A 14,093-nucleotide genomic window follows, 5' to 3' on the forward strand; every position below is an offset into this window, starting at 1 on the left:
TTAAAGGTGAAAACAAGAAGGAATTGTATTAGGATTGTGAACAAAAAAGGGAAGAGCAGGGGAAGAAGCCCAGCACAAACTAATAACCATAAACAAAACAGTGAAAGTGAACAGTAAAAAAGCTCTATATAACCACAGACAGCGCGACCGTAAAGGTAAGTTGTACCCCAATTACAGATGGCTACTTGCTCTTCTCAGACTGGAGTGACAGGATCTGGAGAGAGTTGCTCAGGACCTACAACCCTTAGGCTGGTTGAGAGCCCTCAGGGAGGTACATCGGGGAGTCCTTCGCTGATGGTAAAAGAACCCCGAAGAGGATGGCAGGCAGGTGGTGCTTGCAGGATGGAAGGTGATAGATGGGATTCCTCTTCCGCTCTCCAGATTGGTCCACAGCAGGATCAGGTCTCTCAGTACCCACGCGAACACTGTCTCTCGGGTGGACAGCCCCCTCCTAGGCTGCATCCGAACTTATATAAACTTTTGGGTGGGAAACCTCTGAGGTGGTTTGCCCTTAGTCCACAAAAAGGCGGGAAAATCCAGTTTGTACTGGTTCTTGTTTACCACTCCATAGGAAGGACCCCTCCCTTTCGCAAAGTCACATCTTACAAACTCCGTTTTATCTATATCAACTCCATTTTGATATTTACCCAAACAGTCCATAATACCATTAAACTTTATTAACCTATTAACCAATTTTACATAACTATTTATCATGACAGAGGGTCAGCCTACAATCTAGGGAGTGCTACCTCAGCAGACTGGGCCCTAAACTGCACTCTCCTTGGACGTGAAGTGGTTCAGTGTCTGTACTGCTTCTCGGTGGGGGCAGGGACCTAAGCTCGGGATCTTGGCTGGGGGAGACCAGCGGAGCTGGCCCAGCAGGACTGGGTGTTGAGGAGCCCCAGATAGCGGGAAGGTGAGTGGCAGTGGCCGTGTCAGCACCCTAGGAGGCACCCCTGAGAAGTCGTCTGTGACCACTCCTCATCACACCGCCATCTCGACAGCCCCAGAGAGCCAGGAAGCAGCTGCCGGCCAGTCCTGGAGAGCAGTCGCCAGCTGAGGAAATCCACACACATCTCTCAACCCCAGGCCCTGACTCCTGCACCTTCTACACTAGGGATGTTAAGGACTAGTCGACTATTCGATTCCCCTCCCCCACCCAGCTGCCTCTATCTAATAGAGGCAGCAGGAGGGGAGGGGGGACAAGAAGGGGTACTTTGAAAGGGCAGTACCGCACAGGTAAGTCCGGGATCAGCTGTGCAGTACTGCCACGTGTGGAACCTGGAATCAGCTGGGGACTCCGGGTTCTGAGGAAATGCCGCGCGGAACTGCGGTCAGAGGGGGAGTCCCCAGCTGATCCCGGGTTCTGCTGAAATGCTGCACAGAGCCCAGAATGAGCTGGGGAGTCCCCAGCTCTGCATGGAATTTCAAATGGGCAGCACAGTTGGGCTTCATACTGCCGCTTTGAAATGCACAAGAGCCCCCACTAGGAACTCTTGTACATTTCAAAGCTGGCACGTTGCATGCAGCCCAGAGGGACTTCCTGCTGGCCCCGGGCTGCATGGGGAGTTCCACATTCTCCTCCTTTGAGATGCACAAGAACCCAGCAGAGACTCTTGTACATTTCAAAGGAGGCATACCGAAGTGCCTATCGACTAGTTGAGGGAAATTCCATCGACTATTCGACTAGTAAATGAACTGTTACTTATCCTACACCCTGCCCTAAGCCTCCAACCCCCTACACTGACTCCTGCTCCCCGCATACCCTTCCATGACTCCTGTATCCACATACCCTGCCCATAGTCTCCCTCACGTACCTCTCAACTCACTGCCCTGATTCCTGCATCCCCTGCCCTGAAGCCCCCACAAGGTCCCAAACAATGCTGGGTAAATCCAATAATATTTCATAAATGATTAATAGATGTCTTAAGAAATAGCTCATCAAATTGTTGCAGATTATTATTTTCATAATAAAAACAGTATTTTGGCTAATCTCTCATGCATGAAGTGTGCCCATTTCTCTTAACACCCGATATGAAGTGCGCTATATGCACTGAAAGGAGAATAAATACATATAACTTAATAGCTCTTATTTATAAAAATGAAAATAAAACAAAAAATGTCCATTACCAGAAATATAAAATAGTTTTAATGTGAAAGAGAAGGGACAGAACACTAATCTGTTCTTGCAGCTAGTGGAAACAGTTATTTATAACTGTTAGCCCTTTTATGCTCGACACATACTTTCCTTAATGAAAATTGCAATCGTATGCAAAATCCTTAAAGAATTATTTAAAAACAGACAATCTTATTTAAACCATTTTTATATCAAAAGCATACAAGAGTCTCTAACAATGATGCATAGAATTTACTTTAAAAAGGAAATGTAGGTATCCAAAGAGGTTGTTTGTACCTTTATCCAATCTTAAAAATTGTATTTTAATACTCACTCTTGCCTTCCAGACCCAAGGATCAAAAACAGAAGGTTCTGAAAAATGTAATTCTGTCATTCTGTCACCAGGACAGTACAAAAAAGAAAAAACACCATGCTAGATCCAGCCTCTCACCCCCCATTAAAAGAAGCATTTCTAGTGCTCATTAGCAAATACTCATGTTTCACTTAGAGGCTTTCGAAATTTGCTCTGAAGAAAAACTCTTGGAACACGCAGGCCTTCTTTCCTATTCACAGTTTCTCGTAGCACATACTCATTGACCACTTGCTCATATCCTACAGCCATAAAGAGATGAGACAAAAACTCTACAAGGAAGAAAGATGAAAGGTGGTGTTACTAAAAGTTAGTTTAGACTGTTTTTAAGCACTAGTGAGCATTTATACAAGGATTTGTTTTTAACTACTTAAGGGTATGCACTTTCTTGAAAATCCCAAAGGCTTCAAATACGCAAGCTGCTCTATGCAGACACTACCAACTGCACTGAGCCTCACTGAAGTCAATGAAGCAAAATGCAGGACAATGTAGCACTTTAAAGACTAACAAGATGGTTTATTAGATGATGAGCTTTCGTGGGCCAGACCCACTTCCTCAGATCAAATAGTGGAAGAAAATAGTCACAACCATATATACCAAAGGATACAATTAAAAAAAATGAACAGATATGAAAAGGACAAATCACATTTCAGAACAGGAGGGAGATGCGGGGGGGGGGGGAGGAAGGAAGGTAAGTGTCTGTGAATTGACGATATTAGAGGTGGGGAGAGTGGGATGTTTGTGAGTTAATGGTATTAGAGGTGATAATTGGGAAAGCTATCTTGATAATGTGTAAGATAGTTCAAGTGTTTGTTCAATCCGACCCTGCTGGCATTCCGAGCAGCTTATAAAGGACTGGGGCTTTAAATGGCTAACACAGTCCTATTTCAGCTATTGTGTACATTTATCATTTTAAATGGAAAGTTTTCCATTTCCTCTTATGGCTGACAAATTATTTTCAGATTTTGTAGAGAGCCAACACAAAGCCAATGCACCATCCTAAGTCCTGTTTAAACCCCATTTCAGAGATTTCAGTGGTGGATTGACTCAGGCTTGCTCTCTACATAGAGGTTAATATGACAAGTTCTCACATTGTAGTTAAACAGGAAAAGAAAGGGAAGGTGACAAACTGGAAATGTTGATTCTATGCCTCCGCAGTTCAAACTTACTTTTCGTATACTGTATACATAGAAGAACTCCTAGTGGAATAATTCTTTCCATAGAGGACATAGACCTAGACATTGGACAGAGTCAGAAGACCCAGCTCAGCTGCTGACTTATGTGATCTTGGGGAAGGAAGTCATGTCTCCTTTGCTTTCCCTCTTACCTTTCTTCATCTGTTTTACCTAATTAGACTGTCAACTCTCCATAGCAGAAATTGTTGCACACTGTGTTTATACAGTATGAGAAATACAGGATACTAAAATGCAACTAACAGATACCACGCCATACAACACTGCAACTTTACTATAATGAAATCACACTATGATCGATTCCCTACTCACTCACTCCTCTACTAAATATATTAAATAATTTGGTGTAGTGAAAAATTAGTTCCCTGAGAACATGAAAGACTGATAGTTTTGTCTGAGCCAGACATATACCCCTTTCAAAAAAAGAACAATCATAGTCGGCATTTGCTCCTCTTTTCACCTCTCCCTTTCATTTCTTTCATGTTTCATTTTTCTCAGCTGAAAATAAAGAGCACTAGCACCTCCTCACTGGCAAACCTCCTCCGTGAATGGCTACCAAGTGATCACACAGCACATTTTGCTGCAATACACATTGTGTTTTGACTATCAAACTTCTGGAAAAACACATCTGTTAGATCACAATTAAACCCAATAGGCCATTTTGGAAAGAACTGACTCTGGTTAATGATATTTTAGAGAGATTTGCTGCTACAACTTAATATACATGTTATCTTCATATCACCACAAGAAAATGAGACTGCAGGTAACAGAAGAATCTTCAAAATTCAAGAAAAAAAAAAACCTCAAGAAATTTCCCATACAAACACTCAATCGTGACACCTTATTCCCAAAATGCCAAACAAGGGATTGGATTTAAATTTCCATTTCTAGGGTGGCTCCTCACTCCTTCCCTCCAACAGCAGAGCTCACTTCGCTACCATTAACATTATAAGTGGAATTAAACAAACTCGCTGATTATAATAAAAATGACCATAGAAATGCTTTAGGGAAAGTTGTATAGCTGCTTGCATTATTTATCTTAAATTTAGTCAATATCCTTTAAAAAAAAAGAATCATTTAAAAATTATTAATGGAATTAGTTTTCATTTTGAAATATGAGCAGCAACTAGGTAATCCACTATGTCATAAAATATCAAAATTATTTTCTTAGCTCCAATTTTGGTACCCAAGAAACTTTCAATGCTTGATTATGCTATAAAGAAGAAAAAAAATACTTTTTTCTTTACAAAGCCCCATAATGGTTATAGGGAAGTATTTGTTCTCTAGTGTGCATTGAGCAAAACTGGGAGCCAAGAGACCAGAGTTACAATCCCAGCTTTGTACAAAACTTGGGCAAACTATTTTATTTCTCTGTGCTTCAGTTTTCCTATCTGTAAAATTGGGACAATGAATCTTCTTTTATAAAGCATTAAGATCCCCGAATGAAAGACTACATACTCTAGAACCTCAGAGTTATAAATACCAGAATTATGAAATGAGTGGTCAGCCACACACCCCATTTGGAACCAGAAGTAACACAAAGTAGCAGAGATTTTTTTTTAAAGAAGCAAATACAGAACTATACTGTGTTAAACACAACACACTAAGCAAAAGAAAAATGGTGTTTTCCTTTTTTTAGTAAAGTTTCAAAACTGTATTAAGTCAACACTCAGTTGAAAATTTTTGAAAAAACCATATCATTTTGTTCAGAGTTATGAATAACCTCCATTCCCAAGATGTTTATAACTTTGAGGTACTACTGCAGCCATGGCCAACCTGCGGCTTGAGAGCCACATGCGGTTCTTCCCCCCGAAAAGTGCGGCTTGCAAAGCTGCTCCTGTGTCCCCCCCCCCCGACAGTCCCTGGCCCCCCCCATGCTCATGGGGTTGGTGATTCAAAATGGCGCCAAAGATGGCAGCCATTGAAGGGAACCTGATATGGCCAAAAAGCCTAAGCTTGCTTGCTCCTTAAAGGGACATCTTCCTTTTTTTTTCTTTTTTTTTTGTTTGACAATTCGGGGGGGGGGGGGGGGGAAGCCTTCCCTTTTCTAATTTTTTTTGGCTTGACAATTCTGGTGTGGCTCTTTGCATTCTTTCTGCCGCTGTTTCAGCTTTCTTTGCTAAATGGGTTGGCCATGCCTGTACTACTGTAAGTATTGTTAATTTTGTAAGGTGATGATAATGAAATACTTTTATAAGTAATCTATACTAAAATGTAGAGCTGGCTGAACTTGGTAATAATCTACTAGAAGAGACAACAATCACAACTAGTCAAATTATTAGCACAGTGTTACCTCAATAAAACTTTTGTTGAAGCTTTCCTCCCACCCAGTCATATTTTTGCTTCTAAGCCCACTGACTTCAATTTTGAATCTGAATTCATATACATACACCCCTTAGTAGTCACATCTGAGACCAAATCTTTTCCTAAGCATTTTTCTCTTTCTTTCAAAGCATTGATATGAATGAGGCCACTGCAGTTAACAAGTTCTAAACCTATGCAGTAGTGAACTCACCATGAAGGACCGTCAACAGATCAAATTGCTCCTTCAGTCCTGCCCATTTTATAAAATAACCATATGCAGCTGGTAAACAAATTACACATACGAACTTTGAAACACTGGTGTAACAGACAACCCTTAAGGCATAGCAACAATTCACTGAAGCAAGTTTAAACCAAAAAAAAAGCTACAGAAAAAAATGTATTACATATCTTACCATCAGTAAAGAAATATGACCTTGTCCCATCTTGTCTAACATAAAAGTTTTCTCCAAGTTTGTTGCCAGATTTAAACCTAAGCATCGCATGATCATAGAGCCCATAGTCTCTAAATAAGACACACTTGCCTGGTTTTAACACCTATCAGATAAAATGTATATTTATCAGTAAAGTGGACAAAACAAAATGACTTAAGGGTGAGAGAACATTCGTGACTTGTACATTTCTGCAGAAATGAACAAATGCATTAAATGAGCTAACCATCCTCACAAAGAAAAGTCATTAGCCACTATTCCATTTGAGCTAAGAAATAAATCTCTATTTTAGAAAGCAAACTCTGAAGTATATCAAAACCTAACCTCTATTATTCAGACTATAGATGTGACACACTAAATATTCAGTAATGTAAAAATCAAAATATGAACTGAATTTTATATTTAGTTGTTTGTGCAAATAAAAATATGTATGGTGCTAACAAAAGAATGAGAAATCAAAAAGTAAAGGTGCTTTCCTTTCTTTACAATCAGTAGCCAATATTTTGTAACCACCGTTATCTCAAAATAGTTGTGCATTTTTCAACTCTCATTTTAGGGCCTGCTCCTACTTGATGCTGAGTACCCTCAATCTGAGTTAAAACATTTTAGCATCTCCCCCTGTGAAGTGCTAATGCTCCTCCTTGACTTCTTCTTTGAAGCCTAATGACCCAGTCCTACACATACTTATGTACATGCTTAACTTTGTAACTTGTGTGTAGTCTTGCTGATTTCAATGGGACTACTCAGTGTGTAAAGTTAAGCAAGTAAGTTAGGCCCTGAACCTGATAACACTTAATCATTATAAATATAACATACCACCATAGAACCTTTAAGTCAGATAAATGAAAAAAAAGTTGTTTTTAATGAGAACTAGATACCGTCACAACACTGCATTTTGTTTTAGCATGCATATTAAGGTGCTTGGTATAGATAAAAATGGTAATTAAACCTAGAGAAAGCAACATTCATTTCTGACCTGACTTTCAGCCAATTAATCAGATGATTTCCTTTTTATAAAAATAAGCCATAATAGCATTTTCTTAATGATATTCCTTAAAATGGCAAAAAGTCATACTGTAAAAATGGCATTGAGGCTCCATGTGCTACATCTCAAGGACCATACAGCAAGTATGTTTAGTTTACTTGCAAAAAAATATTTATTCTAACAGCCATCTAAATGTCATATTATCAACATGATAATTTTGTAACATGAATTTAGTTATGCTGACAATGCACAAGCCAGAGGAGAATCCATCTCACTTACTCAGAGCTCATAGGAGAAAAATATAGTCAAAACTTATTTTAGTCCTCAGAATAAGCAAATGTGACTGAATTCTTCCAGAGAGTAATTAACTAAGATGGTACTACTTTCACAGTTTATTTTCAGAGTGGAACAGTCTTCTTCTTGGGTCAAAGAAGACTAAACAATACCCCCAAAACTGTTAAGTCATACTTATACATTTACCTTATAAATATTTTGCAAGGCAAGGTGCATCTTGTCAGGGTGAATGGCAGAAAGCACAAATATTAACGTGACAACATCCAGAGAATCTGCTGGTATATTTTCCAGAAGGTCGTCTTTGGTCAGATCACATTGGAATACTTTACATCTCTCAATATTATATAAAGTGTTCTTCTATGGGGTGAAAAGATGCTGTTATTTTTCACCTAAAGCAACATGGACTATAAAACTATAAAGACAAAATTGTATTTTCTGATTTTTTTTAATTGGGAAAGCAACAGAAGGAAACAGAACTACAAAAGTGCATTCATACCAAGCTTTCTGTTTACTCCAGTCCAAACTCACACTAAGGCTTGGTTTACACTAGGAAATTATATTGGTGTAACTTCATCACTCAGGGATGTGGAACATCCACACCACTGAATGATGGAGTTATGCCAACCTAAACTGTGGCATAAACAGCACTATGTTGATGGAAAGGCTTTTGACATAGCTAACCAACTCTTGGAGAGGAGTACCACCTACTAGGGATGAAAAATCCTGTTTAAAATGTTAACCTGTTAATCTATATGTTTAACCAGTTAACTGGCCCACCGTGTTGTGCCATGGATGGGTGGGATGGGGTCATTGGAACAGCCCCTGCCTGTGGTGTGGTTGTCCCAGCCAGGCAGGGCCCACCGGCGCCACAGGCAGGAGATTGCTCAGGCTGGGCACCAGTTACTCCAGTAAGCATGCCAATAAGGCAATGCTTACTCGGTAACCAGTTAACCGGTTACTCTTTAAAATCCCCTACTACTTAGGCCGGGAGTGGGGAACCTTTTTTGGGTCAGGGGCTGCTGACACACAGAAAAATCAGTTGGGGGCTATGCACAAGTGAGAAGCAAAACAAAAAAAAAACAAAAAAACAAAAAAACCAAACTCCCCATCAGAGGAAAAAGACTTGCACACCACATTTCCCTTGCACACCAGAGCCTAAGGGGGGGCCTTGCCTAGTAGATTTTGTGTGCTCCAGCCCCATGGGGGAGCAGCTGGGGGGTGAGGAGAAGGAGAGGCTAGAGCACAAGTGCAGGCTCCCCAATTTGGGGGGTCCTGAGCCTCTGGGGCCAGATCCAGGAAAGCCGGGGGCCGCATCTAGTCCCTGGGCCTGAGTTTCCCCATCCCTGGCCTAGGCTGACAGAATAAGCTCTCTTGTTGGAATAGGTAGCATCTCCACTAAACACTGCAGTGGAGCAACTGCACCAGTGCACCTGTGCCACTGAAGTGCTGTGTCACTATCCCTGAGGAAACTCTGTTCCAAAAACTTTAAAAATTCTGCACCAAAAAATTTAATAAATCTACACACAATATTTTTAAATACTGCCCATTTTATCTGTCAAAAATATATATAATTATGCCAGCGACCCTGGAACTGGAGGTAGGATGCAGGACTGAATTGTATAAAAATGAATTAGCGAATATAAACATACTATCTATTCATACCAGGTCTTCAATTTTTCTTGAAAAGAGACCCTTCAGTTTTTGTTTTAAAGATCACTCTGATTGTCGCTCCCCCTTCCCTGCAAAGGATGCCACAGCTGAATTCATGTCCCAAATCAAATTGTGGTTGAACTGTGTAGTTTTCCACAACATGGTTATGTTGCAAACCTCCCCCTTCCCCCCAAAAAAGAGGACTTCTTTGCTGAATCAGTCTATTATTCTCATTGGCCAAACTTAACTTCTAGGAAATATCCAAGCACAACACTGATGCTTACTACTACAGTAATATGATTTAATAGTAAAAAAATCAGGTCCTAAAATTCTTGTAAATTAAGCATCAGTACTGTGTATCAGTTTCTCTCCTTTTCCATACAGGCCAGTTTACCATCCTAATAGAAGAAAACAAAGCTATATCATCTGGAATTTGATAAGCACAAATTTCTAAAGAAGCACTAAAAATACAAATAAATATCACACCAACCTTTACATATTCAACAGCTCTTGGAGAGAAATCACAGGCATAAGCAAAGATATTCAAGTCCTCTTCTAAAAGTGGAAACAAGCAATTTCCAACCCCACAGCCTGCTTCAAGCATGGTCAGTTTCTCATCTTCAAACTATATGGGAGAAAGAGGCCAAGGATACAGCATGTCACTTGTGTTTGATCTTTATATTACGAAGATACCACTTTTCACACTTTAAAGTTAGGATCAGCATTTCAATTATCCGTCTAAAATCTGATGGAACCTGTCACTCGCAAAGGGCACAGCAAAGTATAGGCTTTCATTTAGATCACAGTAAGTTTCTCTTTAGAAACTACTAAAAACTCATTATTGATCTACTCATTTCAGCAGTGATCAAATTAGCAGAAACCCTCACCATTCGTGGTATATACAAATGGCGAAATTTGCAAATACTGGGAGCTATGGACCCTGGCTCCTGGGGGAAGCTCCCCGTGGCTCCCTAACAGGAAACTCACCATGGCTCCCGGCACCTCAGCGAGTTCCCCACAGCTCTTGATCACACCATCCCCTTCAGGTCAGGAATGGAGACCCCATGAATATGCGGAACCCCAGAGAGCAATTCCGCGAATCACGAGGGTCTCCTGTATGCTTTCCTCTATGCCCTGGCCCTTTTGTAAAAAGGGTGAACAAATGCATTTGAATATGATTTTTTTAAATGTATATTTTAATGCTTTGACTATTCTAGATAGTCAACTTTGTAACAGGGTGCAAAATTTTGAGCAACTTGTGTTGGAAAAGAGAGAGAGAGAGAGAGAGAGAGAGAGAGGATCTTAGATCTAATTTAGGACACTAAGCAAGTGTTCTAGAGCAGTGGTTCCCAAACTGTGGCGTTCAACTCCATAAAGATTGCAGAGCAACATATGGCAGGTCCCAGGTGAGTTGAGGAGAGAGCATCACACTGCCTTACTCAGCTCCCCAGCTCCTCTCCAACCAGGGCCATACTTAGGATTTATGGGGCCCTATACAGTACTATTAAACTGGTGTCTCTATGCCCAACAGCATTTGGGGAGGGAGATTTCTTTAGACACATGGTTTTAAAATCTTCAGCAGCACACTAACATATTTTTATAGAAAATTTTAAACCAAGATCCTGTAGACCAGGGCTACTCAACTTTGGAAGCCTCAGAGGCCACAATAATACAGCACATGCCGAGGGCCGCAACTTAAGTGTCGTTGCTTATACATGCAAATTGCTTCTTTCACACGGGTTGGCATGAATACAAAGCACTTCCCACATTCCCCAGGACTCCCGGCACCTCCTCCCTGGGGGCTAGAAACGCCAGCCCGTCCGCTTGCATCTTTCAATGCTCACCCCACCTGGCAGACGCCTTGCCATTGTGGAGCGTGTTCCCAGTGGAGGTCATGTTCAAAGATTCCCACCTGCAGGCCACGTGTTGAGCCCCGCGTAAACCAAAACTGCACTGCAGGCCGCAAACATACAGGCCATGGGCTGTGTGTTGAGTAGTCGTTCTATAGACTCACACAGTACATTCAGAACCTGACAGTACATACTAGGGATGTGGAAGTTTAACCAGTTAACTGGGAAGCATCACCCTAAATTGGGGGGCAGGAGTAGCTCCCCATCTGTTGTGGGCAGGGAGCTGCTCCAACCCCACCGGGGGCCCATCGTGGACACAGTCGGGGAGCAGTCCCTGTTCATGGGGAGCCCAGGCACCCCACAGGCAGGGACTGTTCCAGCATCCGCAGAAGCCTCTGTCCATGGGGGAGCCAGGCGCCCCACAGGCAGGGGTTGTCCAGAGTAGCCTCTGAGGAGCTCGGGCATCCCACAAGCAGAGCTGCTCTGTGAGGGCTGGGTGTCAGCATCAGCCCCAGCCCATGTGCAGGGGTAGTGAGCTGGCAGATCCAGACCCAGTATGATGCTGGGAGTGGGAGCCCTGTAGGCTGGGGGCTGCGCCAGCCAGGCTGCAGTGGTCCCCAGCCCTGATCTCACTTTAGTCAAATAACCAATTAAATGTTAGGCTAACCTAATGTTTAACTGATTAAGTGGGATTTTACATCTCTAGTATATACCTGGGGTTGGCAAATGCCTATTCAATGGCTTCATTATTATCTGAATGGCTCTTTCACAGGTTCAATGTGCTGCTAGTAGGTCTGACATGCTTTTTCACTTTTAAGTGAACTATATCCTCTATGGAAGAAGTAGAGCCACAGAAGAGGAATAGGAGGAGGCAGTGGGTAGACATTAAGAACCAGTGGTGACCCAAATTTTCAGGTACTCTACACATCTGTGTATTCTAAGTATAGGTAAGGATGGGTCAGTCTCCAAACTCTGCCCCAGCCTCCATTCCTAGCCACAGCTGCTGCTCCTGGCTTCCCCCACAGCCATACCCGTGGTCCAAGCTCCACTCCCACTCCTGGCCCAGCTCTGTCCGATTCCCTCTCCAATCCTAAACCATGTCTGGCTGTAGCCTCAAGGTCCTTTCCCCTTTCCAATGCTGCCCCCAATTTTGCCTTCCACCCAAGCTCCTCTGCTGAGTCAATGATGCAGTAATGTGGGGTAGAGAGAGAGTGTGGACAAATTCGATTACTGGTAAGGGGAGGCACAATAGGAAACGTTTGGGATCCACTGGTCTAGAGAGTGGGTCTGAATGTAAAATACAGATCAATTATAATATATTATTCAAAGATTTTGTAATAGGTTTTGGTTTTTTTAACTTTTGAAACTTTCAGTTGGGTCTTGACAGTGCCTCCTCTTGGAGACAGGGAGGGGAAAACAGGATGAAAGGACCAATCAAAAAACTCTTCAATTTTTTTATATCTTAAAAGTCATGGAAGCTATCAACTCCACAACATTGTGCACTTGGGGTATGTCTACTTCATTAGTAGTATTTGTTCCTTTATTTGTAGAATTAGTGTATATGGCTCACCTCCCGACATGCTTTTAAATCTTCAAACTCCCTAGTTGTCCAATGCCGGTCTTTAAAGAAGTTTGTGCTGTTTCTTTTGTAAAACAGATCCCAGTTCTTCTGTGCCTCCTTCTCTAGTTTCAGTTTTTTGAAGTCAGACACCAAAACTTGCTCTCTTGCCAGTTTCTCAGCTTCTTCAGAGCTAAGGGTCCTTGCACTATGCCCTTTCTTTTGGAAAGCATCATCTTCACAAATTGGAGATACTGAATTCACATAATTATCAGATGTATTTTCTTGGGACATCCTGGATTAATCCACAGGAATACAAACACAACAGATTTAAAGTGGTTTTTTCCCCCCTCATGTATTTATTGCCATCTTTCATTTCAGATCAGACAACCTGGAAACATAAGAAACAATGAGAAAAGAATTATAGTTTGCAGTTCCTGTACCAGAGACTCCTCCCCAACCTCTCCCCCCAGGCAGCCGTCCCCCACTTCCTTCCCCAAACCCACCCTGTACCAGAGACCCTCCCGCCCGCCTCCCCAAACAGCCCCTCCCTGTACAGAGACCCCCCCGCCCGCCTCCCCAAACAGCCCCTCCCTGTACAGAGACCCCCCCGCCCGCCTCCCCAAACAGCCCCTCCCTGTACAGAGACCCCCCCGCCCGCCTCCCCAAACAGCCCCTCCCTGTACCAGAGACCCCCCTCGCCCGCCCCCCCAAACAGCCCCTCCCTGTACAGAGACCCCCCCGCCCGCCTCCCCAAACAGCCCCTCCCTGTACAGAGACCCCCCGCCCGCCTCCCCAAACAGCCCCTCCCTGTACCAGAGACCCCCCTCGCCCGCCCCCCCAAACAGCCCCTCCCTGTACAGAGACCCCCCCGCCCGCCTCCCCAAACAGCCCCTCCCTGTACAGAGACCCCCCCGCCCGCCTCCCCAAACAGCCCCTCCCTGTACCAGAGACCCCCCTCGCCCGCCCCCCCAAACAGCCCCTCCCTGTACAGAGACCCCCCCGCCCGCCTCCCCAAACAGCCCCTCCCTGTACAGACCCCCCTCGCCCGCCCCCCCAAACAGCCCCTCCCTGTACAGACCCCCCTCGTCCGCCCCCCCAAACAGCCCCTCCCTGTACGAGACCCCCCGCCTCCCCAGACAGCCCCTCCCTGTACCAGAGACCCCCCCGCCCGCCTCCCCAAACAGCCCCTCCCTGTACAGACCCCCCCCTCGCCCGCCCCCCCAGACAGCCCCTCCCTGTACGAGACCCCCCCCCGCCTCCCCAAACAGCCCCTCCCTGTACAGACCCCCCCCCGCCCCCCCAAACAGCCCCTCCCTGTACA

The 14,093-nt window shown here is 43.6% G+C and overlaps 1 protein-coding gene across 2 annotated transcripts in view; it reads right to left on the reverse strand.

Moving 5' to 3' along the window:
• Positions 1–14,093, reverse strand: part of METTL6 (methyltransferase 6, tRNA N3-cytidine) — a 14,370-nt gene continuing 277 nt past the window's right edge. Inside the window, exons 2-6 of one of the 2 annotated variants that reach the window (XM_075921942.2) lie at positions 12,782–13,160; positions 9,852–9,986; positions 7,898–8,068; positions 6,397–6,538; positions 1–2,758 (exon numbers count right to left, since the gene is read on the reverse strand). In XM_075921942.2, the coding sequence (XP_075778057.1) occupies positions 2,610–2,758; positions 6,397–6,538; positions 7,898–8,068; positions 9,852–9,986; positions 12,782–13,063 (879 nt within the window). In that variant the 5' untranslated portion in view covers positions 13,064–13,160 and the 3' untranslated portion in view covers positions 1–2,609. Of the gene's footprint in view, positions 2,759–6,396; positions 6,539–7,897; positions 8,069–9,851; positions 9,987–12,781; positions 13,237–14,093 lie in introns of those variants that run through there. The other variant, XM_006120909.5, reaches the window with a different exon arrangement.

This window comes from Pelodiscus sinensis, chromosome 2 (assembly GCF_052426305.1).
Source record: "Pelodiscus sinensis isolate ZL-2025 chromosome 2, ASM5242630v1, whole genome shotgun sequence".
NCBI lineage: Eukaryota > Metazoa > Chordata > Testudines > Trionychidae > Pelodiscus > Pelodiscus sinensis.